This window comes from Anolis carolinensis, chromosome 2 (assembly GCF_035594765.1).
Source record: "Anolis carolinensis isolate JA03-04 chromosome 2, rAnoCar3.1.pri, whole genome shotgun sequence".
NCBI lineage: Eukaryota > Metazoa > Chordata > Lepidosauria > Squamata > Dactyloidae > Anolis > Anolis carolinensis.
The window spans coordinates 160,194,394-160,221,542 of record NC_085842.1 but is presented as its reverse complement, the minus strand read 5'-3'; the positions used below and the strand labels follow the sequence as shown (position 1 = coordinate 160,221,542).

Sequence of the window (27,149 nt, the reverse complement as noted above, 5' to 3'; positions counted from 1 at the left end):
ATAGCCTAGATTCACACTTTCTCGTCTTTAAGATAGGACAGCCTTGTCAACTCTGTTTCTTTTATTTAGAGCTGCAAAAGACACTAAAATCTAAGCTGCAGAATTTGAGGAGCAGTACCATCTGGAACACAGATTTTGTTTTCAGTACTATAGGTAAAGTGAGGCTGCAGTAGTTTCTCTCAGAAATTAATTGCTGGATAATCCAAGTGTTTTTCAGCTGCCTAATTTATGAGCTGGTGTACTTATCCTGAAGTGTTCTAAGGTTAAAAGTTTGTAATTGGCCCAAGGTCACTCAGTATATTTTCGGGAATGAGCCCTGGTCTCCAGAATCATAGTCCAATGCTCAAACTACTGATATTATGATCATTTACAAGATTTAGAGAGATAGGCAGGTTTAAAAATGAGTTTGTAGGGTAAGGTTAAACATGATTAAAATGTTATGTCTAAAATTAGTTATATTATTTGTTATGTTAACATTTCTTCAAATCTTGATTTGGTCCTGTAGTTTTAAGAACATCTGAGCTTTCCTTAATTTTAGTGAAATTAGTTGAGACTTATCAAGAATCCTAAGCCATAATTTATATACGATGAGTCTTCAAAAAGTTTCCACACTTTTATATTTTTGTTGGAAACTGAAAGGATGGGAGTAGTAGTAACTGGCCATGCCAGTATCATGTGACTAGTCTGTCTGGCAAGCTGACTGATCTTGCAGTTTAGTACAAGAGCTGTCATGCTGCAGTGAAGATGATTGTAAAACTTCTAATTTGCACCAAAGAGGAACTGTGTTCTGTCATATGCTTTTTGTTGGCATGCCATGTACCAGGAGAACAAATTCATTTCTGTATGTCTATTCAGTATGAGGATAAAGTTCTCTCCTAGAGTTGTCTATGAGTAGACTAAAATGTTCAAAAATGGAAGTACTAGTGTGACAGATGTTTAGCCTGCAGAAGAGAAGGCTGAGAGGAGACATGATAGCCATGTACAAATATGTGAAGGGAAGTCATAGGGAGGAGGGAGCAAGCTTGTTTTCTGCTGCCCTGCAGACTAGGACGCGGAACAATGGCTTCAAACTACAGGAAAGGAGATTCCACCTGAACATCAGGAAGAACTTCCTCACTGTGAGGGCTGGTCGACAGTGGAACTCTCTCCCCTGGGCTGTGGTGGAGGCTCCTTCTTTGGAGGCTTTTAATGCAGAGGCTGGATGGGCATCTGTCGGGGGTGCTTTGAATGCGATTTCCTGCTTCTTAGCGGGGGGTTGGACTGGATGGCCCATGAGGTCTCTTCCAATTCTACTATTCTATGATTCTATGATTCTAGATGCAGAGCACTCTAAACATCTAGCTACAGCCACAGCCACAAGGAATGAAGAAGGAACCTTGAAAACCATTCGCAAAAATACAGTAGGAACCAAAGAGGTTGAAGGAAAACCAATTGTGAGTGTTGGATCTGCCTATGCCCTGATTCATGACAGCCTTAAGTTCAGTAAAATGGGTGCTAGGTGGGTGCCTACCTAAGCAACTGACAGAGAAGCATAAGCACAAGTAGCAAGTAGATGATGTGAAAGCAGCAGTGCATCAGTGGCTACACTTTTTTTTGGCTAATGGCATTTAAATGGGGTATGACACTGGGAAACTGCAACAAAAAGGAAGGTGGTTATGTAGAAAGGTGATGCAATTTGTTTTTGAAAATTTTAATAGAGTTTTTAAAATGTCAAAACTTTTTGAAGATCCCTTGACACAACATTTTTATATTTATGAACACATATGACATGTGAGACTTACTGCAAGAATGTAATCAAGAATTGGAACATCCAGTTTTGATTAATCAGTGGCCATGGGTTTTAACATCTATAATTCGTATGGATAAAGATCTCTGACTGTATCTTAAACTGTAGAAATTGCTCCTTTGAGTATATTGATTGTCATGTCTATTCAAGAAAGAGCATTATAGATCAGCAAATTATAGATCAGGTATAATGCTGCTAATGCTTCTTTAACACATATATTTTGAAGTTGTATTATAGTAGCTATATTTTGGGAATAAATAATTACACAAGTAAATTTGGTTTTGAAAAGCTTTTGATATGCCTTTGAGTTATTTACCTGTTTCTTGGAAACAAACAAATGGCCAATGAAAGTGTACTTTTATGCCTTTTTGTTTCCTAAAAGATTAACACTTCTTTCAACATTTGAAATAATTATCATTGTAACATTTGAAAGAATTACATATAGATAAAATTTACAAATGTACTTGTATGTGGTCTGTTTTGATAGAATCTTATAACTAACATGTCTAGCTTTCCTCCTCTCATGTTTTAGTTTTCCTACTTTGTTACACTGGAACATTATTGTACATAACTAAGTTCCCCTTTTAATGTAAAATTTTAAAAAATTAAAATAGAAACAAAAAAATAGAGGGAAGTCAGGTTCCCTTGCCTCATATGTTTATTTACAAGCTTGTGTGTCTTTTGCCATAACACATCAGTGCCATAATAATCTAATCCCTCAAAACAGGAAATTTAAGAACTGGAAAATGTATGGTTTCTGCAAATTTGCATTGTCATCCTTTCTCAAGTTATCATTAACAGCTATATCAATATGCAAAAGGCTCTTGTAACGCCTTAGAGACAAACTGAGAGAACAAAGTTTGTAGCGTAAAATTTCTTAAAGACTTGTCTACATGGACTAAAAAGAATATACTCACAAACATTCTGATCTTGACACATGACAACCTTAAGATTTATTTGCAATATGTTTCTTTGTGTTTTAAAAAACTGCCTTTTGTCATGAGAGTTTACATAAAATCTGGACTTTTGGGCATATGGCCATTCCTCCCAACGGCATTGCTTTGCTGTGTTACTGAGTGAGAAGATGGTGGGCAGAACTAGTGGGGGAAGGTAAACATTCCCAAGAGGAAGTTGTTCTTTCCCAGGTTAATTTTTCTGATTTTTTAAAAAGGTTTGTCCGTGCAGATACTCACATACAGTTGAGTCTCATTTATCCAAGACTCGCTTATCCAAGGTTCTGGATTATCCAAAGCATTTTTGTAGTCAATGTTTTCAATATATCATGATATTTTGGTACTAAATTTGTAAATACAGTAATTACAACATAACATTACTGCGTATTGAACTACTTTTTCTGTCAAATTTGTTGTATAACATTATGTTTCGTTGCTTAATTTGTAAAATCATAACCTAATTTGATGTTTAATAGGCTTTTCCTTAATCCCTCCTTATTATCCAAGATATTCGCTTATCCAAGGTTCTGCCGGCCCATTTAGCTTGCATAAGTGAGACTCTACTGTATTAATATATCGGTAATAGCCTAGCTCCGCTTAACAGAAATTATTTTTATTTCTGTTAAATAACAGATACAATACAACCTTGTTGGTCAGGAATTTTGGGTACAACATTTGTTTATTGGTTGACTCGTAAATTTATGGCAAAGGAAACAATACTTGATTTGGCCTAGGTGATGGGGTTAAGTGCTTGTAAAATGTTCATTATTTTGTATTCTGTTCACACTATATGTTTTTAATAGATGTAAATAAAAATATGAAAAATAAAAATTCATTAATTAAAAAGTAAACATCTAAAAAATTTTTTTAAAGGAGAGCTCCCCAAACTTTTTATGTTGGTGACATGGTTTTTAGACATACATCATTTTGCAACATTGTAAGTTTTACTAGCAAACTGGAGGTTAAAACCAACCCCTTATAAGAGTTCCACAGAATAAAGGAATGTGTGCGATATACCGTGTTTCACCAAAAATAAAACGCTGTCTTATATTTATCTTTCCTTAAGAAGACACACTATGGCTTATTTTGAGGGGATGTCTTCTTTTTATTAAGTATGGTACAACAATCTGCTTTTATGGGATAATCGGGCTGTGGCGCAAGCTGGTGAGCAGCCAGCTGCAGCCAGCTGAGACCAATCACTCTGACCAAGAGGTCATGAGTTCGAGGCCAGCTCGGAGCCTGCGTTTGTCTTTGTCTTTGTTCTATGTCAAGGCACTGAATGTTTGCCTTATATGTGTAATGTGATCTGCCCTGAGTCCCCTTCGGGGTGAGAAGGGCGGAATATAAATACTGTAAATAAATAAATCTCTCTGGGCTCAGTAGCAGACTGCTTGCTGAAGCTTTTCCCCTATCCCCTGGTTTTGTGTGGGGTGATAGAGGCCTACAGACTGTTTCAGGTCAGTGCTGGGGAGCAGCAGCTTTACTGGGGTTTGTGTGGGGTGAGAGAGACCCACAGACTGTTGCTGGTTGGTGCTGGGGGAGAGAGATCCACAGTGCTCAGTAAAACGGCAGTCACAGCTTTACTTCTTCTCCCTGAGGACACACAATCCTTAAAGCAGAGCATCCTGTTCCTTATTTCACTGAGGAGACTTTTACTTTCACTTTCTATGTCTCCCACTATGCCTCAGCTTGCAGCACGCACAGAACGACCAGGACCTGACAGGGGGAGCTGACCTTTGTACGCTGTATAACAACACCTATCACTATGTCTTATTTTCTGGGTATGGCTTATATTGCGCAAATGCTTAGAAATCCTGCTACAGCTTATGTTATCGGTATGTCTTATTTTCAGGGAAACAGTGTGTGTGTGTGTGTGTGTGTGTGTGTGTGTGTGTGTGTGTGTGGATAGATAGGTTTCATATAAACTTTACTGTATAAACGAGGTTTGGAATTTTTTCCTTTACACTCCTTATGTACTACACTTGATTCTTGGATAGTTTCCTCTATAGACACTCCATGTGATTCATCACAAACATCCCTGTCAACAGATTTTATTTTCTTAATTAGAAAATTATTCATTTTAGTGGTAATTATTGTAACTCAATCAACAAATTGTGGAAACTATAAAAGTTATAGCAGTACCTACAGAACCAGCACTCTACTTCTGTCATGATTAAACCTCTCTGGAGGTTTTTAAACAGAGACTGGATGGCCACCAATAGGTGCTTTGAGTGTGTCTTCCTGCCTGGTTGAAGGGGGCTGGGTCAGACACCATCTAAGGATCCCCTTCTTCTTCCTCTTCGCTGTCCTCCTCCCCACGCCCCCAATGGCTGGGGCTGTTGTTTGGGCCGCTGCCATCAGGGGAAGGCGGAGAGGTAAGGACAAGGAAGAGTAGAATTGCGAGGCCTTGGGGTTAGCGCTGTCTGAGTGGCTATCAACACCGCCACTGCTCCCTTGTTGGACATCCTCTGGGATGTCCAACAAGGGAGCTTGGCCCAGCCGCTGCTGCTGTTGTTGCTCCTAGTGCCACTTCCAGGAGTGGTCAACGCACACCTTTGCTTGTGGAGGCAGGAATGGGGGGGGGGCACATTTAATTGTGACACACTAGTGTGTTGAACACAGTGTTTGGAAAGCACTGCTCTAAGGTGTTACAAGATTCTTTTGAATCCTGTATTTCAAAATAACATAGTGATATCTTTACAGACAAATAATATTATTGGGCAGTCTCTCTCATTCAAGCACTCACTAATTCCAAATCTGCTTCTCTGCTTAGGACAATGTGTTATCATTAGGCTTAGGATCATGCTCCAAGATATATTTGTACTAAATGAATAATGAATTGTATATTTTTTGATATTTAGCATAATTTAATTCATTTCTGCTAGTCACTTGGAAGAACACAAAACTATATGAGTCACAACCTCAGACTCTTGTAGCACACTCCTATTTCAATAAACACCACTAAGTATTGCAGGCTTCTCTATACAAATATAAGCCCAAGTAATTGGTTTGTACATATCTTAAACAAAAGCTTTAAAAATTCAGGAATTGTTATTTCTCTTCATATTTTATTAATAATTCTGTGCCCAGTACCACATTATGTATGTTGCCTATTTGTCCACACCACTGAAATATCAATACAGCCCTATCCTTATATCTATTCTTCACTTCAATTATGATCGTAGATATGAGATTTGCACATTAAACATACACTGCTCTAACAAACCCACATAATTTCTTAAAGCTTATTGGTCCATGAACTCGGTGATGTTAATCAGTTTTTTTTCCTACTGTTGTTTCAGCTGCTAATTAGTAGTCACAGTGAGTATCAGCTCACAATGGGACAGAAAAAAAAGTAATTACAAGAAGAATGCAAATGGTTCTAAATAATATGGTTCTAATATTAATGGGAAATCAAAATAAACTAAATGTATTGGTTGTACAGCTGTGATACTTCCAGGGATGAAGGAAGTTTAAGACTGAGCAAGAATGAGGAAAGAATGAGGGAATGATATGTACTATGCCTGCAACATATATTTTCTGGGAAATATAGGATTCTACTCCTTTTAAAATCTCTTCTTTATAATAGGATACATCTAATATGATAAAGGGATGGTGTATGCAAAATTTATTTATGGTAGCATGTGGAATGCCTTAGAGATGAGTTGAAAGAGGGCTGTGATGCTGTTAACCACAGCACATCAGTTTGGCCAAAAATCCAGTAATATCTGAAAGGCCACAGGTTCTCCAACCTCTTTACAAAATATTCTTCATTGGCCAGATAAACAGAATCTCAGTGGTTTGCTAAAAAAAATGCTGGAGATATAGACAGGACTGTTTAATATCTTTGCTTTGGGGTTTTTGCAAAAGTAATCTATACTCTGGGGCTTTTTATACTCTAGGCACCTGCAGTAACTCTGCTTTGAAAACCCCGTATGCATGCGGACTACTCTTTCCTGACCACTGTCTCGCAATACATAAATGTACAAAGATACTGGTTTTCATAAAACTACGTGGATGTCATTGTGAAAGACAAAGAAAGACATTGTCCCTCAATCCACAAAGGAAAAATGTCATGGAGGAAGGGTCTTTCTTTTCCCATCTAATGGGACAAAAATAATACAGATATGTGTGTGTATGCTTTAAATATGCTGCGTCTTATTACTCTTTTGGTTCCCAATATACTTAAGAACAGGAAAATGCAGTGTCCTTCTAGCAATGCTCTACACAAAGATCACATTTTATTTTACAGAAGCCTCCAGAATAACGGGGACTTGTAAAGAATAACTACTAATACCACTATAAAGCATCTCTATAGCTTGCTAGACACTCTGCAGCATGAAACTGCCTTCCAACTAAACCAAATGATGTACTTTGGAAGGTAATCATATTCGGCCACGAGAGACCGCCTATGATGATACAAGAAGAGAAGGGGGTAATTAAACTCCTTTACACAGGAATACTTGAAATGAAGTGTGTGTATATGTGCACACACACAAGCCTCACATATTTTTCCCAGCAAAGTGAGAACTCATTGTGTAGAACCTGCCTCACATTTTTAACACTTTATAGTCAATTATCCCTAGAAATCTTATATAAGCTAGACAATGCCAAGGAGTATTGGTGTATTATTTTGTACAAGCTTTGTTGAAATTAAAAGGAAATTGATTAGCCAGCTCAAAGTATTTTTGTGTTTCTTTGCAGAAATCTTAATTCTTTTGACTTTTTCTTCTTAAATAACACTTCAAAGATTGCTATCTTTTCAATATTCTGTTAAGCAGAATGGACAGACCAACTCATGCCAGTAAGTATTCATCTACTATACATTTTTGAACAGTAGGGTCAACAGTATAATGACAGAAATACAACACTGAATGGTTTTGGAAATTAACTATGGTCAGTTCAAGGACACCTTGTACACATTTTTGCCTGGAAAACCACAGGGATGGCTTGATTTGCTGTTGGAAATGTCAAACTAAATTAGCATTAGCAACTTCTCCACCCTATACTGTAAAAATCTATTTCCAAATGAGTTTGCACACTATTGTTAAAGCCAAGGAAACAAGGTATTGACTGAAGAAACAATAAGGAACATTCACTGATCTTAGTCAAACAAAGGGGAAATGCCATTGAGTTTGTGCTGATTTTATTCTAAGGAATCTAACAGAATTAGCCTAAGAAACTTGGGCATGCAAGGTCAATCAGTTAAAGGCTTCCCACATCATGTTAAAAGAACTAAATACTCAGATACATGTTGAGAGAAAAAAATAAACCCTTCAAAAGTACAGGAATAAATTTTCTTCAAGCCAGGATGGAATGCTTCATTTGCAGCCGGAATGGCAGAACATTGGTGGTTCTTTTTCTCTCTCCTGAATTGAGGGGTCACAATGGGGTATTTTGTAGGTTCATATCTCCAATGTAAAGGATCACAGATTACAGCGTGGCTGAAATGCACCAATACCCACCTCACTCTTGCTCCCATCAGCGTCTCATAGAGTCAGAATCCTGTAGTTGGAAGGGACACCCAAAGGCCATCCAGTCCAATCCCATTTCTGCCATGCAGTAATACCTAGTCATACCTAGTCAAAGCCCTCCTAACAGATGGCCATCCTGCCTCAGAGGGACGCAAAGATGGCAACCTCTCTCTTAAGAATCTCACCGTATGCACTCCTCATCCCTCCCACCTCTTCTTTTTTCACAGATCTTTTAAAGACCAGAAATTTATAACATTAAAATCAGAAAGTCCATAATTTGGAGTCGGCTTCATATATGATGCTTATAAAATCTGTGGGTATGGATAATAATAGGAGTAAGTTAGAATTTTATCCGCTGAAATAATCCACAAACTGCTTCCTAATATGTAGTAACACAGAGTTTAGAAAACCCTGCTCTTGCTTTTAGATCCAATTTGGTGCATAAATCACCAACTAGCAACCTGGGACCAGCTACCAAAATTCTTTCCAAGGTAGAAAAAATATAACTAGAGTAGAGTCTCGCTTATCCAACGTAAACGGGCCGGCAGAATGTTGGATAAGCGAATATGTTGGATAATGAGAAATTAAGGGAAAGCCTATTAAACATTAAATGAGGTTATGATTTTATAAATTAAGCACCAAAACATCATGTTATACAACAAATTTGACAGAAAAAGTAGTTCAATACACAGTAATGCTATGTAGTAATTACTGTATTTACAAATTAAGCACCAAAAAATCATGATGTATTGAAAACATTGACTACAAAAATGCGTTGGATAATCCAGAACATTGGATAAGCGAGTGTTGGATAAGTGAGACTCTACTGTATAAAGCACCAGTTGCAATTCAGCATCATATAAGCACTAGCTCTGTTCCAGCATTAGTAACAACATACCTCATTTCTTATGCGAGAGTAGAAACCTTTGCAGCAGGAGGACAGCCTGTTTGCAACTTTTACAAAGTGTAAATGAGGTTATCTATGCTCTAGATTGCAAAGAACAAATGCATAAGACAACCACATAAAACTGGTAACTGCCTTAGAAGGAAACATAATCCTAAATTTATAAAATGGAAATGTGGTGAGAGAACAAACAAGGATAGAACCATTGTGTGGTTGTTTTGAAACAAATAGCAAAATATATGTTTGAGTACCAAAAATAAATGCCCCTCTACAGCTAATGAAAACAGCCAATGCAGATATCAAATTAAGATATCTACTGCAAGCTAAGAAGTAATGAAATGGGATGCAGGATTAAACGCTATGTAGGAAGTCTCTGATATCATGTTTATGCTCGTTATAATAAAAGCAGCCAACACCTTGTCTCTGTTTCGGTAATGTTACCAGGCAGGCTATTTACCTGTCTGCCGCCTCTTTTGTACTCCACCCTGAACTCCAGCATCATGACTGTGTCTGGGCTTGATATAAGGGAGTTAGTACTCTTTTTAAAAGGAATTTTCCATGCCATTTGGTTATAACCAATGGCGTATGCACCAAGCATATCAAGAAAAAGAGGTGTGGGCAATCATGCTAGTAGTTCAGTACAGCAAACAGGGAAGTGATCCTCATTTTAAAGAATTACTTTACATTTTAATTTTGTATGGATCCTCTTGTAGTTGAAATTTAGACCACAATTAAATGAGAGTCCAGCTTGGCAAGCCTTTACACTTACAATCAGTTCCAGATTAAAATGACACACTCACCAGGTCGAAGACAGAGAGACAGAGGCTTTAATTACACTCTGGCCAAAATCGGATGCAAGTAGGGTCTGCCCAAAAGTACAAGCATAAGCATTATGGGATGTGAAACCATTTTTATATAGTAGAAAACCCATGCATTATCATTGTCTAGGTTCAAATTTCCCTCCCCCGTACCTGATTGACTAAGTAATGGGAGCCTGCCGGTGCTGCCAGTGCTCCTGATTGGCCAGGGAGTGGGCTCAGGTGGGCTTGCTCTGTGATTGGCTCTGGCCCCGATGATGTGGCTGGGGATACCCTCCCTACCAGGCAGGAATGCCCTGGGACCACCAATCAGTGGTTGGAGGCATCTCTTGGGATGGAGAGGAGCTTCCCAGAAGCGGCACCCATATCTGAAAGCTTAAGCTGGAATTTTGGAGACAATGAATGTCCAGGTGTGGAAATGATGGGATTTGGCAAATGCCGAGTCCAAGATGCTGGGGATAATGGGTGGTGATCTCCCAAGTCCATTCTCAGGCAGAACAAACAAAGAGTAGATCCCAGCATGTCTATTGGAACGTTAGATTTATTTATTATTTATTTACAGCATTTATATGGTTAGAGCAACCATATTTCCTTTGTCCAGGGTCTTGTTTGGCTGATGGCTTGGATCTCACCAGAGTGGAATCCCAGATGACAGTTATAAAGCTATCAGCTCAGTTGCTGGAAAATAATGTCCAAGCAATCACTGTCCCCTGCTCGAGGTGTTGAAGGACATTCTGGAATTGTCAGCTCTGTTTGGGGGTCGGATAAAGGTTAAGACAATTCACTGTAGTTTACCTTTTATTTAACAGACTTATAGTAACAAGGCGAAATAAAAATATAGCTTAGAGTTAGGGAGATGGAGAAGCAAGTATCTGGGAGTGCCAAAATGGTGGCACTGTGAGCATGCATGACAGGATTGGAAAGGTTGTTTCTTTTCCTTTTAATTATTTAGCTCCTGCGCATGTGTGCATATTAGTATCAGCGAAGATAAAAATTGGCGTACAGAATAGAGCAGAGTCAAGGATGGACAGTGTTATGAAATCCATTGGAGAAAATACATTGTAACATCATAAGGATATGTTTCATTTTGGTTAACTGGATATTCAGTTGTCCCTAGAGAGACATAGGGTCCATGAGATAAGCGCTGGTTCGGACTAGCACTGATTAAAAAGCCTGGGCTACATACAATAGGTGCAGAGTCAGAACCGGGTGTCCATTAAAGATTCCCAGACCCAGTGAGGGAAGCTCTTTTGTTGGACCCAGATCCATGTGATCCACGCTCTATCTTTGCCGGCATACATTTAAAAAAAACTGGGCGCCCTGCAAACGTGCTGATCCAGACCAACGCAGATTAAAAACCCTGGGTTGAGCTGCTGCTGGTCCATGGCAGAGCATGGGAGACTTCATGTAAACAGAAGGGCACCACTGTATTTAATTCTGGCTCATTGCCCTGGGAAACTATAAATCTTGAGGGGGGAGGGATGCCGTGTTCGACAACACTCTCCTTAAAGAATCTGACAAACTACATATACCTGCTCCCTTGGCTGTTCTAACAAGGCCTTTTTGCTACACATGCATCTAGAAAACAGCATAACTATTTCTAGGCAATCGCAGAGAAATAGTTACATTATTTTCTAGATGCATTTTGCTGACTTCTACTATAGGTGAAGAGAGATCACATGGCCCATAGAAGAAGCTAAGTTGACCAATGGTAAATGTCACAAAATATGTACAAACCTCAGGAGACATATGTAGTACAATGAAATTAAGCAGATGTTATCAGAAGAGAAAATACTTTATTTTAAATTATGGTAAAAATGGCTTCTAAACCTCTGTCTGAATTTAATCATACACATAATAAAAAAGAACATTATTTCTAATCTAAGAACAAGATTTGGTATGTGTCATGTGTTAGTAGCATTCACAACAGCTGTATCCAGGGTAGTTATCACCTTCCTATGCTACTTCTTAATGGGGTGTCTATAATGTTGACTCACAAACCAAGAAATGTAAAGCCACAATATTAATTTGTGGGATATTTAATCAACATGCAAAACTCTGCTTTTCAGCCCATATGGAGGGACAATGCAAAAGATATAGGAAAGCTTTTCGGTAAGCCACCTGCAAACAAGTCCCAAACATTTGCAGATTACTAATCAAACAATACAAAATTACAGTTTCCAGTTTTATATTAAATATTAAATGGAGAGCTTTAACTATTTAAAAGAACCATTTTAAAGAAGCAGAATCATTCTTGACCTTTTGTTGATTTTGGCTGATTATGTTCTTTTCTTCAAACTGATTAATGGCATGTGGCTGGAAAGAAGCTCTCAATTTTCATCATTCAATTGATGAAATTAACCCAACAGAAGAAAACAATTTTCAAACCTGCATATGTGTGACCTGCCTTCAAGTCACCTGTTCACTTATGGTGACCCCATGAACTTGATAGGACTTTTTAAAGCAAGGTTAAGAATAAACTATCATTTCCTTCCTCTGAAATTCAACCTACAGCATTCTTTTATTGTATCCCATCCAAGTACTAACTAGGACTGACTCTGTTGCTTCCAAGATGAGAAGCTTAGCTCTTGTATCTTCAGAGCATGAAGTTCTTGTATTTCAGGACAAAGAAATATTACTTGCTACCAAACATTTTGAGAGGCTTACCTGAACCAAGATACCACAGTATCTACCATAAAAATATTTTAAATATAGTTACAGTCAGGGGTTTGAAATATTCGTCCTTGAGACTGCAACTAATCACCACAAAAGGTTAACGTTTCTCCTTACCCTACTTCAAATCACTACAGCTTAAAATGGCTGGTAATAGTGTCACACCACTTTGGAATTCAACATTTTTGGCTTTGTTGGGGTTGCTCGCTTTTAGACTCCAAGGCATGCTGTGGGCCCATCTGGTGTTGGTCCTGCCCCTTGTTATTAATCCTTCGATGCCAGCATTCCAACAACAGAAACTGTCACACCAACTGAGAAAACTGCCTGACACTTCCTTCCTAAACTAATCCAGATGGCTCTCAAGTGGAAGTGGTCATGCTATCCATGGTAAGGAAAGAAATAAGCGAATGAGTTTTATTGAGATGAAAGTGGAAATTCCTTTTCTCCAAAGCTATGGCATACGAAGTGTTCTATTAAGATCTTGAATGAAATGGTACTCTGAAAACATACTGTTGTACATACCTAGTGTACATGTCTCATTCATTGCTCGATCTCCAAATGCACTGTTTCTGATGCTCAAAGGAAATGTGCACATACACTACTGCTTGCATTGTGGGAAACCACAACCAAAGAACAAAGGTAAAGTCTTCATTATTACCAAGTGCTTAAAATACATATTAAAATTCTACAGGTGGTGTATTCGTTATCCAATATTCTTGAGATCAAAAATGTTCCATATTATGGATTTTGAGTTTTGAGTTTCCTGCTTATTGGCAAGATGTTCACAAGAACTAAACATATTGTATTCTACTAATTCAAACCATTTAGTCCAGGACAGTTGAATCTGACTGGCAACAAATGGTCTCTCTGATTTCAGAGATGATTTCTCTCCTAACCCTACCTGGAAATCCGTTATTCCTTGGTGGTCTCCCACACAGGTATTAAGCAAGTTTGCCCTTGCTTAGCTACCAAAATAAGATGGGACAGGATGCAATAGAGTGGTATGGTGGCAAACACTGTGAAAAATCACTAACAAGTGACAAATGTTGTTAGTGCTGGTCAGTCAAGTTTCCCAGAGAAAAGGATGGAAGTTTAGAGCAATGTGCTTCACTTAGATTTCTAGGGGCCAAATCACAAGTGGAGCTTTATTCACAGAGCAGTAGAGGAAGAGTTGGAGAGGAAAGATTCTATACACCATTTGTGTACTGCTGTTGAGGATGTCTTCAAGTCATTTCTGACTTATGGTAACTCTAAGACCCACTGAGCCCCAATGGCGCAGTGACTTAAACCGCTGAGCTGCTGAACTTGCTGACCAAAAGATCGGTGTTTTGAATCCAGGGAGCTGAGTGAGCTCCTGCTGTTAGCCCCAGCTTCTGCCAACCTAGCAGTTCGAAAACATGCAAATGTGAGTAGATCAATAGGTAGCGCTCCAGTGGGAAGGTAACAGCGCTACCAGTCTACAGATAACGCCGGATCTTCGGCTTAGAAATGGAAATGACCGCCACCCCACATAGTCGGACACGACTAGACTTAATGTCAAGGGGAAGCCTTTACCTTTAAGACCTTATCACAGGCGTTTCTTGTCCGGAGGGTGATTTTCCTTGCCTTACTCTGAGGTTGAGAAAGTGTGACTTGCCCAAGGTCATCCAGGGAGTTTCTATGGCCAAGCTGAGATGCAAACCCTGTTTTCTTCATGATTTTAGAATTACAATTTAAGGGTGTTTTGTGTGCTACAATTTTTATAAAGGTTGTTAGTTCTGCTGGGTTCTTTGTGAAAAACAGGAGGGGATAATGAGAAAATAGCTCTGAAAACTGCAATTTGTCCCACTGCAATTTGCCCCATTCCACAAAAATTTGTAGGACCTTTACTTCCAGTATCAGCTGGAAGCTACAGACTGAAATGCTGCTTTGCTTTTTGAATAGCATATTCAAAGTCTCAATCATAATTAAACATGTTGTTCTCTCCATTTGCAGGCTGTCCAAGCAGGTAGTACACCTGGAACAGACTTAAAGAAAGACTGGCTCTTTGTGTAAACAGTTTCTGAACTCTTGATAACAGAAAGCAGCCAGGCAAGGTATCAAGACTAAGGGCTGGGGGTGGGAGTGGCTGCATAGTATTTACCATAAAGCACATACTGCCGCATTGCTAGTACAAAGCAAGCAGGAGTCAGTTAAGCCTGGCAGATGTTACGTGACTCTATTTAGTATTCCCTTTAGAATAATCCTACTGGATCTGCAGATTCTGCTGTCAGGATTTTCCAAATATGCATGGGCAAAGCAACAGCAGTGTTTTATGGAGGGTTTTTATCACCTGCTGAAGTTTCATCTGCCATTAATTTTTAGCTGAATCTGCTGCTGCTTTCTTAGCATGTGAAAGACCACCTCACAAATATAATGGCTGTGTTTAGGGAGAAAAAAATATTGGAGAATGATGTCAATTAAAATGCTAAAATCTTAAATAGGATGCCCTGAGGAAACTATATATGCATGACAAAGAAATCTGCCCCAAAATTTATAGTGTCTTTCTGTCCAAGAGCAAATAAGCAAGATAATGTCGAGAAAGAAATACTTCTAAACATTTTTTTCAAATTTCTAGAAGTCAAACAGCACTATTAGCTACCCATGTCTGTGCATATGAGACATATGCTTCCAGAGCAGATATATGGCATTAACAGGACTATACTGTGATCACTATGTTCTAGTCTGGATGTACAGAGTTAAGAAGATGGGTGTCCCAATAACCTTGGACATATTACACTAAACTGTTTGTACTGTATTTCAAATTCCCTCTAGAAAATATATTTTATGCAACATAAAATACAGATTTTGGAAGAAATAGCCTTAGTCTTCACTGTGAATGGTTGAGCAATAATGTGTTTTTGTCTAAGGTGAACTACCTATTTTTAGGCATGTTCAATATAGGTGATAAGAATGGATTCTACTGCAATATGCCTGAGGAAGTAATGCGTTCCCTAAACCATTGTAGAGCAACAGTTAAGAACCACTATCATAAACCAATCATTTGCACCCAAATGTGTGGGTTGCATAATTTTATTTTGGAAAATAGGCATCCAAAGGTCAAAATAAGTGTCTGGATTGGATTCTGGAGGGACTGTTGAAACAATAGTGAGTGGGGTTTTTTTTTAAAAAAAAATCAATGACATTGACTTACTTTATTGATTTACCTGCATCTGACAAAGCAGATGAGGAAACTGGGTTTAGTATAGGCTCTCTTTAAGAAGCGGGGGGGGGGGGGGGGGGGGTGTGCAAGTGAAAAGAAATAGGATGTTATATAAGCAATTTAGGGCCCATCCACACAACCATATAACCCACAATAAAATCAAGGCAGAAAATCCCACAATATCTGCTTTTAACCGGGTTTTCTGAGTCCACACTGCCATATATTCCAGTTCAAAGCAGATAATATGGGATTTTATTCAGCTATGTGGAAAGGGCCTTAATTATTTTTAAAAGGTCACCTAATAAGCAATTAATAGTCTCGGTATGGCAGGTATGAATGCTGCAATTAGCCACCTTGATTCTACACTGCCATATAATCCAGTTCAAATCAGATAATCTGTATGTTATAGGCAATGTGAAAGAAGCCTAACTGAACCCTGGCTGTCCCTTGGCACCATTGTGGCCGAGGGGGTTGCTAGGAGACAAAGTGGGCAGGGCCTAAAGGGGGCAGGGCCTACCCTTCTGACCGGCAGCCAGGGTTGAAAACGGCTCTTCCTTGTCCTCTAATTTGGACTTTATTTTTCTATTTGTTTTTGTTTTGTTTGAAAGACATAAGATTGGATGACTATGTCTTTTGTTGCCAAATTTGGTGTGATTTAGTTCAGTGGTTTTGTTGTTTACTCAGTCCTACAAACATACATTAGATTTATATATATAGATAGATAGCAAAATTGCTTTTTGGAATATAGGGGTGGGGGTGAGAATATTTTCTGGTTACAGATGGTTGAATTCATGGAAACCAAAAGCTGACTGTAATTTAAACTCACTTCTGGTCAATAACAACATAGATATATCTATATCTCTAATTACACGTAGTACTATTACTTCATCTGCTCTGATTAAATCCTAATGCCTATAGCACAAAATACTGATCTAATATGTCCAGATTTTGAAAGCACAGTGCAAAGAGTTTATTCTTCTAGATTTGATGTCAGGAAGGAAGATACTATTCTGAAAACATGGTAGTACTTCATGCCTTACAGAAACTATTCACATGGGGGGATACTCTGTAGTAAAAAAAAGCTGACATTATGCCAGTCTGAATGCAAGCATCCCCCATCCTCAGCACAGCTGTCATACTACTGCTGTGAAGTTACTGAAGCACTGCCTTGCCAACCTAGAAGCCTCAAAATTTGAAGTCAAATGTTTATGGCACAGTTTCCTACAACAAAGAGTGCACAGATATTTGCTATAGTTTAATTCTAGGCTCTGGGGAGAGCAGAGGAACAAACAAAACTGCTAAAGAGATTTACATGTGTTTTTTTTTAATACAGCCTATGGAGAATGACAATGCTAATCCTTTGTCTAGAACAGTCAAACGTTTATTAAACCAGCTGTAAGTCTTCGTGAATACCCATTTGTTTGGCTTGCTAAAAGTCTGCATAGCCATGTGCTTTCCTCCCTGCGAGCAACAAAAATCCCTGTAGTTTTAGCACCCCCTTTCCCATTTTAGAACAATCCAGTTTTGTACTGACAAAACACACTAGAAGCAGAAAAGCCCAAACAATATCACCCATAAATATAATCAAATGGGCTTACTTGCTCTAAATTCAGCATAGGCTTGAGTTCTACAATCATGTACCATTAGCTCTTCTGTAAAGCCAGGTCCATCAGAAATCACCTGGCAAAGCAATTCCATATAGCTGCAGAAAGGGAGAGAAAAGAAGTGGGAGGAGCAATTGAGCTGCTCCCTTGATGCACCTGAGTGCTAGACTGGAAACTAGGAAATCAAGTTTCTAGGCCTTACTGAGCCATGAAACTCATTTGAACTATTCCTATGTTCTCATCTTGACCTACCTCATAGGGAGATTGTCACAATAACCAAAACATAAAGGGGGGGAGGGGGGACGCCATGTATACTGCCTTGAATTCTTCTGAGGAAAAGTGGGATATAAATGTAACTAATTAATAAATAAGATCCTGGCTACATAACACATTCATATTTGTAGATAAGAAGCAAGCACTGTCTTGAGTTTCCCCCCCACCTTAGTCAATTTCTCATCATACCTTTTCCTTCTCTTTCAGGTCTTTTTGACTGTAAACTTGAGCATAGGGTCAGTCACATTACTGATATTTGTAAACCATTCGAAGAGCCCTTTTCAGCTGAAAAGCAGGATACCAATGCTTCAAAAAAACAACCTTCTCATACGTATATCGTATGGATCTCTCTTTCCCCAAAACACAGGCAGTTAGTTCTGAAAAAGGAACCCAATAGAGTTTTAAAAATACCAATTCCAAATGAAATCCAGAACATTTACTCACCCTTTAAATAGTTTGCCTACTTTAGCTGCTCTTACATATCAAATGAAGTCATCTATGACATACTGAAAGCCTGAAAAATCAGTGGGGGTGGAATAATCAGCTTCCATTTTATAGGAACTTTGCCAGTTAGTCATCTGGTGTAATTCTTACCTACAGTTCACACGCAGAGTATAACATTAAACAGGACTTCTTAATTTAGTATCAATATAACTAAGACAAAGACACAGTTCTTACCAATATATCTCAAGAGGGAGCATGGAATAAAGGGTAAACAAGCATTGCTTGTCTAGGGCCAACAGAGAGCTGAAATCTGAACCTGGAACAAACAGTTCATAGCTCATGCTGTTAACCAAAACAGCAGTAAAAGGATGAAGCAGCACAAAAGAGGGATCCTGGAAAGGATTTCCTAAAGTAGAGGGATTCAATGAGGCATTTAAAATAAGGGGAATGCGACAGGGAACATATACATTTTCTGTGGAAAAGGGAATATACAGAAACAAGTCATTCAAACACAGTGGCCTATACCCCACTGTCCTGACCAGAGTACACCCACTGAATCAATTAGATATACCTATATGTTGATTCACCATTCACCAACTTATTGTATGATACCAACAAGCTAAGTACTCCAGTTTGAATAGAAGAGAGGAAGTCAGATTGACTGTTGGGGTTAAAACATTTAAGGCCATTGATTGAAAAGAGGAAACACAGCTGGAAGCACAAAGGGTAGAAAATACCAGATGAGAATAAGAGGAGAAATGGACAGCAGCCACTAAGAATTCAGAGAACTATTCAAGTAAGAAACTTCAGACAGGCCTTTTAGCTTTAAATCATATGCCGACAGAGCCACCGTTGTGTAGTGGTTTGAGCACTGGACTATCAGTCTAGAAACCATAGTTTGATTCCCTCTTGGTCAAGGGAAAACACTGGCTGACTTTGGGAAAGTCACATTTTCTCAGTTCCAGTAAAAAAAGGAATAGTTTAGTCTTAAAGGTGCCACAAGAATAACAACAAAATGCATGTGTACTGGTGTACTATATTTTATATTATCTTTATTTAAAATCTTTTACTAATGATTATGTTTTAAAGATGTCTAACTAAGGTTTTTAATATTGTTATTTAATTATTTTTTAAAAAAATTGTAAAATAAGATTTCAACTTAATCTTGTTTGACCTTTTGGAAACCCTAGATCTCATAAACAAGGTATATATTCAAGAAAATACCTAAATTCATATATTAAAAGCATTAAAAAGGGGGAAAATCATCTATCAATATAATTCAATGTGTACCTGCATGTGCTTAAACTTCATTTATTTCAATGGGAGAAGCACAGCCACATGTACAATTAACTGCAGAAATGGGAATGCAAAATGTTTATTTAAGAAAGTGTTTGTTGCAAGGAAGAGGATGGTAAACTATTTTTCATATCACAGATAGATGGTTGAAGAAAAAGTGATGAGGGAGTTTGTGAATCTGCTTACTACGTCTTGGGAAGAGGACAGTGTGATTCTGTTCTAAACTGCAACATTTAGAACAGGGAAGGTATTTTCTAAAGCATGGGAATAGGATTCTGTCCTTGGAAAGAAATGTTGCACTTGCATTCTTACAAGTTTGGCAAGGAGAGAGAGAGAGCATAGACACATATATAAATTGCTCGTGAATCTTAAGAAAAGAAGTAAATATACAAAAGCCAAATTCCACATATGGGTATGCATCGTCTTACAAGACACACGGCCATTTCATGATAAAGATACTTTACAAATTTGAAAAGCTCTACAATTAAGAAGGATAACACAAGAAGACGTTTCAAACCCAAGAGATATGTCTTGCCATTCAGTTAAACAATACTCAAAACACACACAGAAATTCCATTTTTCCTCCTAATATCATGCTGTGTCAGTAATTCAGACTATGCCTGTGGGCATGGATGGTCTTTGGTTCGAAGTATTCAACAGCATATTAGGTTTAGGTTTTAGATGTTTTAGAACTAAATATTCAAACAGCAAACTGAAGTACATTAATTACAGTGGGCAGATTGTTTCCCTGCATGGAGATTAATCACAAGAAATGGTAATTTATATGAACAAGCCATAGTAACACAACCTTCAAGGAAATAGATTCAGCCTGTTGACCCTAGCTGCAAAAGTTTTGCTATTTTAAAGACTAAAAATAGACACAGTATTGTCTTTTACTGGCCTAATTTCAAGGAATTCCCAAAACGCTGCAGAATGCAGTCTGCCATTTTAGCTATCAATGTGGCAAAAATGCCCTGGGACATGACTGGAAAATGGAAACAAGCTCTTCCTGTGTCAGGAGAACAGAAGCATTACTTCATATAGTTAGGCCAGGTCAAGTCTCCTTTTCCTAGAAATCTGAAAGACTCCAAAACACGAAATGTTTTGCTTCACTTCTGTAAAAAGCAGGCATCGGGGAAGTAAAAGTCCAAATGCGTTCAGCTGCTACAGGCTCAGGGAATGTTGCTGGCTGGCTAATTCATGCTGCGTTTTTCCTTTCACCTGGCCAATGTTGGAACAGGGTGGGCACCTGGAAATGGAGTGAGTACTGTGTGGATTGCGCACCCCCATCAAATTTCTGACTGTGTTGTAGTGATGGCTCCTTGAGAAAGGTGCATAATTAGCCCCCTTTCCCCTTTAGCCTTCATTTACTGGAAAAATCGGAAAGACCACTGTTACCAAGCAATTTGGGTACAGGACATTCAACTTGTATATATGTATGTTTTTTTAAGTCGCAGAGATAAAAAATAATCTCAAATCATCTGTACATTTTAACTTTAGAACTGAAAACATATTAGATTCCAAAGCTGAGGACCCTGTCCCACATTGCTCACATTTACTCTTCTCCCACTGAAGTAAATGGGACATCTGCTATCAAGCACTGCTGCACAGGGCACATGTGAGTCAAAATGGGAGCAGTAAACCACATCTTTGCTTTCCTCTGAGCCTGAGTGTGACTTACCCAAGGACTTGTCTAGTGGGCTTCCAAGACTGAGCAGATTTAAACCCTAGTCTCCAGAATCATAGGCCAATGCTTAAACAGTTTGTTTCACCATGCTGGCTCTCACCCACTCTGAATTAATCCTGCCAAGAAAACCCCTTGATAAGTTAGCCTTAGCCAGGGGCGGCTGAACCTATACGTAAAGTAAGTGATTGTGGGTGGCGTCAAATCACTAGGGGCACTGTTGAGGCACCTGGAAGGGAAGCGGGAGGAGCTGGCTGAATGACTGGCAGCCCCTGGCTATCCGTCATTCAGACAGCTCCGCCCCCTTCCCTTCCCGGCTGAGCCCTCTGCAAGGCTATTCAATGCACTGTGGGAGAAGCAGCAGCCTTCTCCCTCTTGCCTAGCCCCCGGCCTTCTTCTCCTCCTCCTGCAAGATACGCCTGAAGAAGCAGCAGGCAGGTGAGAGGGAGGATGGGAGGGAGACTGCTTCCTTCTTCACCAACTCCTTGCCTCCCTTCCTTCACTGCAGGAAAGAAGTAAAGAAATAGGCAGAGATACTTTTTATTTTTGAATTCTCCCTTTCCTCTGCATCCTGCCCCCTTATTCCTTTTCCAACTTTCTTTCCTCCCTCCTCTTTTCCCCCATTGAGAGGTGCTTTGATTATGCTTTTGTTGCATGAAGGCAGAAGCTTCCACCAGGCCACGCCCCCTTTCTTATCGCTCCTTGCCCTCCCTCCCTCCCTCACTGCTCTTGCCTTCTTGCTTTGCCTTGGTGGATCCCTTCCTGCCTTCCTTCTTTCTCAGAAGCCCAGCTCTTCCAAGACCTCCTATGCCAGTTCCGCCTGCTCCTCGGAGCAGGCGCCCGCCCTCCAGCACAGCATTCAAGATGGTGAGAGACAGACAGGGCACCCTGGGGCACGTGCAGAGTGCCCCCCTCCCCTCCCTTGCCCTGATTGGTGACCAGCCAGTGCATCAAAACAGCGGTGCTTCAGAAGTGTTTTTCAGTGCAGCAAAAGATAGATAGCCCAAGGAGTCTCTTCTAACTCTATTATTATTATCATTAATATTGAGGCTGGTTGGCCATCTGTCAGGGGGGCTTTGATTGTTCTTTTGCTGCATGTAGGCAGAAGGGGGTTGGAGTAGATAGCCCAAGGGCTTTGGCGCTCCAGGCGGTTTGGGCATCAGTTCCCAGTTGGAAACTAGGAAGGTCCAGTGTGAAAGAAAACTTATCTGAGGCAAGTGTGAATGATGCAATTGGCCAGCTTCAATAGCATTAAATGGCCTTAGAGTGTCAAAGTCTGGCTTCTTTCTGCCTGGGGGAATCACAAGAGAGAATCACACAGAGAAACCACTGAAATCCACAAGCATGTGGACAATTTCAACAGGGGCACAAAATGGTGGACACAGAGGAATAGGAAGCACCCTTCTCCCTTCCTTTTCCTCCTTGGCATCGTTTTGTGTGGCTTTTAAATATATACACACTAGCTGTGCCCAGCCACGCGTTGCTGTGGTGAAGTATGGTGGTATGGGAAATAAATATTGAGGAATTAGTGGTAGTTAAGGTAAAGAGTAAAGGTTTTCCCCTGACATTAAGTCCAGTCATGTCTGATTCTGGGGGTTGGTGCTCATCTCCATTTCTAAGCCGAAGAGCTGGCGTTGTCCGTAGACTCCTCCAAGGTCATGTGGCATGACTGCATGGAGCGCCGTTACCTTCCCGCCGGAGCAGTACCTATTCATCTACTCTCATTTGCATATTTTTGAACTTTAGGGTTGGCAGAAGCTGGGGCTAACAGTGGGGGCTCTCTCCGCTCCCCCAATTCAAACCTGCAGTCTTTCAGTCCAGAAGTTCAGCAGTTCAGCGCTTTAACATGCTGCGCCATCAGGGGATATTATTTCCTAAAGCTTGTGAACATACAATATTTCTGATTGATTTTTTTTTGTCTGTTGGAGGCAAGTATGAATGCTGCAATTAGGCAAAATGATTAGCATGTAATGGCGTTGCAGCTTTAAAGCCTGGCTGCTTCCTCCCTGAGTGATTTTTTTGTTGGGAGGTGTTAGCTGACCCTGATTGTTTCCTATCTGGAATTCCCTTGTTTTCAGAGTGGTGTTCTTTGCAATATTTTCCTTTCAGAGTGTTGCTCTTTATTTACTGTCTTGGTTTTAGAGATTATATTGTTCTGTATTATTCTACCACAGTAATTATTTCATATTACAGTAGAATCTCACTTATCCAACATTCGCTTATCTAATGTTCTGGATTATTCAACGCACTCTGCCTTTTAGTAGTCAATGTTTTTGTAGTCAGTGTTTTAAATTTATTGTGATATTCTGGTGGTAAATTTGTAAATACAGTAATTACTACATAGCATTACTGCGCATAGAACTACTTTTTCTGTCAAATTTGTTGTATAATATTATGTTTTGGTGCTTAATTTGTATAATGATTACCTACTTTGATGTTTAATCGGCTTTTCCTGAATCCCTTCTTATTATCCAACATATTCACTTATCCAACGTTTTGCCGGCCTGTTTATGTTGGATAAGTGAGACTTTACTGTATATTTATAATCTTATATTATCTGTTTAGAACTGGATTATATGAGGCCCCTTCTACACAGCTGTATAAAATGCACACTGAAGTGGATTATATGGCAGTGTGGAGTCAAGAGAATTCAGTTCAAAGCAGATAATATAAGATTATAAATGGGTTATACAGCTGTGTGGAAGGGCCTTGAGTCTACACTGCCATATAATCCAGTTCAAATCAGATAATCTGTATTTTATAGGCAGTGTGGAAGAGGCCTAAGTGAGGCCTAACTCTGCCTGTCCTCTGGGCTGAGTGGGTTGCTAGGAGACCAAGTGGGCGGAGCTTAGCCTTCTAACTAGCAGCAATTGGATAAAAACAATTATTCCTCGCCCTCTAATTAGGACTTTATTTTTCTTTTCTTTTTGTTGTATGAACGTAGAGGCATGGATGAGGGGTTGTGCTGCCAAGTTTAGTGTTTCTGGGATGTGTAGTTTTGTTCTTTTGTCCTAGGCTGAAATTTATTACCCTGAGAAAAGCATATTTTGATTCCATGCACAAAATTATTTAATTATTAGGATCATATCTTGGGCCCCAAGATATGGTATATAGAAAGATATGGTGCATGTATACATATATATAGTGTATATTATTATTATTATTATTATTATTATTATTATTATTATTATTATTATTATTATTATTATTAGGATCATTTCTTGGGTTCCAAGATATGGTATATATAAAGATACAGTGTGTATATATATAGACATGGAGTGTGTGTGTGTGTATATACATATATACATACATACATACATACACACACACACACACACACACACACACACACACACACATATATATGGTATATATAAAGTGTACTTTTCAGTGATTGGTTTGGGGGGGGGGGGGGCTCAAAATACTATTTGATTACACTTGAAAATTACCTAGGGCCGGTCCAGGCCTTAGCGTTACTATAAATCAGAAATTACTTGAAAGCAACAACAGCAAGCCCCACCTTAATTAGCAAGATGGCTTCCAGCCCTGTCTTCTGCTAATTCTGCCTGACTCCTCTGGCAATTACAACTGTCACCCTGCATGATCCAAACATATTTCTTCCCTCCACTAACTAAACTTCATTTTACAAAAACAAAATGAAATGTTCCCAAAGTGAGATTTTACAGGGAGAAGGACGGAACCATACAACAATCTTAGGATGCACGAACCGTACTGTAATTCATGAGAGTTTTAGGTCTAAACCTAATTGTCAGTCAACAGAATCCTCCACTTAATGGGAACTTGATCAATTAATGCTTATGTAAGTTCCACTGATTTAATGGATTTGGTTTAGTTGAGACTGACAGGTGCATTTAGCCTTAAACGCCAAGGTGGATGAATGGATTTATTTGATTTATGTCCTGCCCTTTCCTACAAGATCAAGGTCCTCTAGACCAAAAAGATTAATAAATTTATGATAGCATGCACTTGCATTGATTTCAGCTCCTCCATCAGATTCGTGAACTATTACATGACTAGATGCATGTATGTGAGAACATATAGATGCACACACACAAATGCCTGGGGAGGAAATCTGTTCCCTATATACTCACAGAAGTCTAGAATTTTTGTCAAGAAATCAACCCAAAAAACCTGGGTTGACATTAATGGGTCAATTTGAGTACAATTCCTTTATCTCTTACAAAAAGGAACCACCCCATTCTCTGACTGGAATGGTGAAAGGTGAGAGCTTCTGGGAGAACTTGGGGAGAGGGGGAGAACTGACCTCTTCTACTCTCTTGGCCATGACACTGCTTCTGGCCTTTCTGAATACCTTGGTGTGGAATTGTCAGTGGCAGCCAGGAGCCACTGGAGCAGCACTGCAGTGCTTTCTTCTCTCCACATTGTAACCCTGAGCTACTCTGATCCCTTGATTCCTTCTCTCCCCCGCTAATTTGCTTCATTACTATCAAGGGTATTCCTCTCATACCTCCTCCTAATCTGACATCTACCAAGAATAAGAGTACACAGGCAAGTCAAGAAGGGGAGCATTTAGTAATAAAAGATTAGAGTTGGAAGGACATGACCTGAGGTTTGGATGGTATGGTTCATGTAGATTTTAATAATCATTCTGTGAGAGGTGCTTTATTGAGAAGATGACATCAATGTAAACCAGGCTGTGTTCCAAAATGTTGACTTTATATGGAAGAGAAACAACCAATAACAAAAGATGGCCAAATGTATTAAGATCGCCTGGAAATTTGTCAAGGTGAATTCAAAATTATATTAAGTGAGCAGCTAGTAGCATAGGGATGTGATTTTCAATAGTTTTCTTATCAGAAAGATTTAAATTTATAAAATGAGCTATGGTATTGAATAAAATAAATCAGAATTTGAAATGCAACTGTATACAAACAATGAACATATAAACATTTGTTGAAATTTTAAATGCAATTTTAGGGGTAAGGATTCAAGGAATGTTCTACTCTTTGCTCCTCTGTTCAATGTTGAATCATCTAAATCAGTGGTTTTCAACCTGTGGGCTGTAGCCCAGCAGTGGGCTGCGAGAATGAAAATCTGGTCCATGAACCTCCTTTCTCTTTATTTATTTATTTATTTATGTATTTGTTTATTTTATTTCTGCTCCTTTTTGCAGAGCTGACCATTGCATTGGATAGACCACATCAGCTCTAGATTATTAAATATGGTTTTCTGTGGGCGAGCGGATAGTGACTACTGGATGGAATATGTTCTGTATCAGAAACTAGAGCTGATGTGGTCTATCCAATGCAATTTTCTGAATCAGCATCCCAAATAACCAAACCAAATCTAAAGTTAATCAAAAAAATGATTTGTAACCCTTTTGGTACTAATGTGGGAGAGTGGTCCTTGGTCAAAATGTTCCTTGGTTAAGTGGTCCCCAGTCAAAAAAAGGTTGGGAGCCACTGATATAGATCCCTTTAAAAATTGTGCAGTTTTAGTTAAAATAGCTGCTTAACATTGTCCTGAAAAGCTGTATTTCGATTGTTTAGCTTTTAAGCAAGTGCAAACGTGACCAAGTTTAGTAGTTTTGCTGTGCTGACAACAGCAAAAATAGTTCCTGCAAGTATCAGATCTTTCTAAGCACTGATTTTCTTCCCAGCAGTATTTCTCAAGTGGTCAGGAACACTAAATTTCAAGAACATTTTGGAAATTGTTGAATATCTATCAAGTCCCTGGTTCTCAAAGCAGAAAAGAGTTGTCCACAGTTCACACAATGAACAGACAGCAGCACAATGTATGTTTCTGGATTGTATCTCTAAGATCACAACAGACTGGGTTGATGTGAGGTTTTCAGGCTGTATGGCCATGTTCCAGAAGCATTCTCTCCTGATGTTTCGCCCATATGTATGGCAGGCATCTTCAGAGCTTGTGAGGTCTGTTGGAAACTAGGCAAGTGGGATTATATATCTGTGGAATGTCCAGGATGGGAGAAAGAACTCTTGTCGCTCCTTAGGGAATTAGGGAAACCTTAGGGAAATTGGTTACGTCTTAGGGAAAATCTTTAAACAACTTCCTCA

The 27,149-nt window shown here is 39.1% G+C and overlaps 1 protein-coding gene across 4 annotated transcripts in view; it reads right to left on the bottom strand.

Annotated features, from left to right (window-relative positions):
- dip2b (disco interacting protein 2 homolog B) overlaps window positions 1–27,149 on the bottom strand; it is a 203,356-nt gene that overhangs the window by 70,938 nt on the left and 105,269 nt on the right. The window contains exon 1 of one of the 4 annotated variants that reach the window (XM_062970971.1): window positions 18,682–18,715. The exons of 2 other annotated variants lie outside the window; for them this stretch is intronic. In XM_062970971.1, the coding sequence (XP_062827041.1) occupies window positions 18,682–18,700 (19 nt within the window). In that variant the 5' untranslated portion in view covers window positions 18,701–18,715. Of the gene's footprint in view, window positions 1–17,387; window positions 17,504–18,681; window positions 18,716–27,149 lie in introns of those variants that run through there. One more of the 4 variants, XM_062970970.1, reaches the window with a different exon arrangement.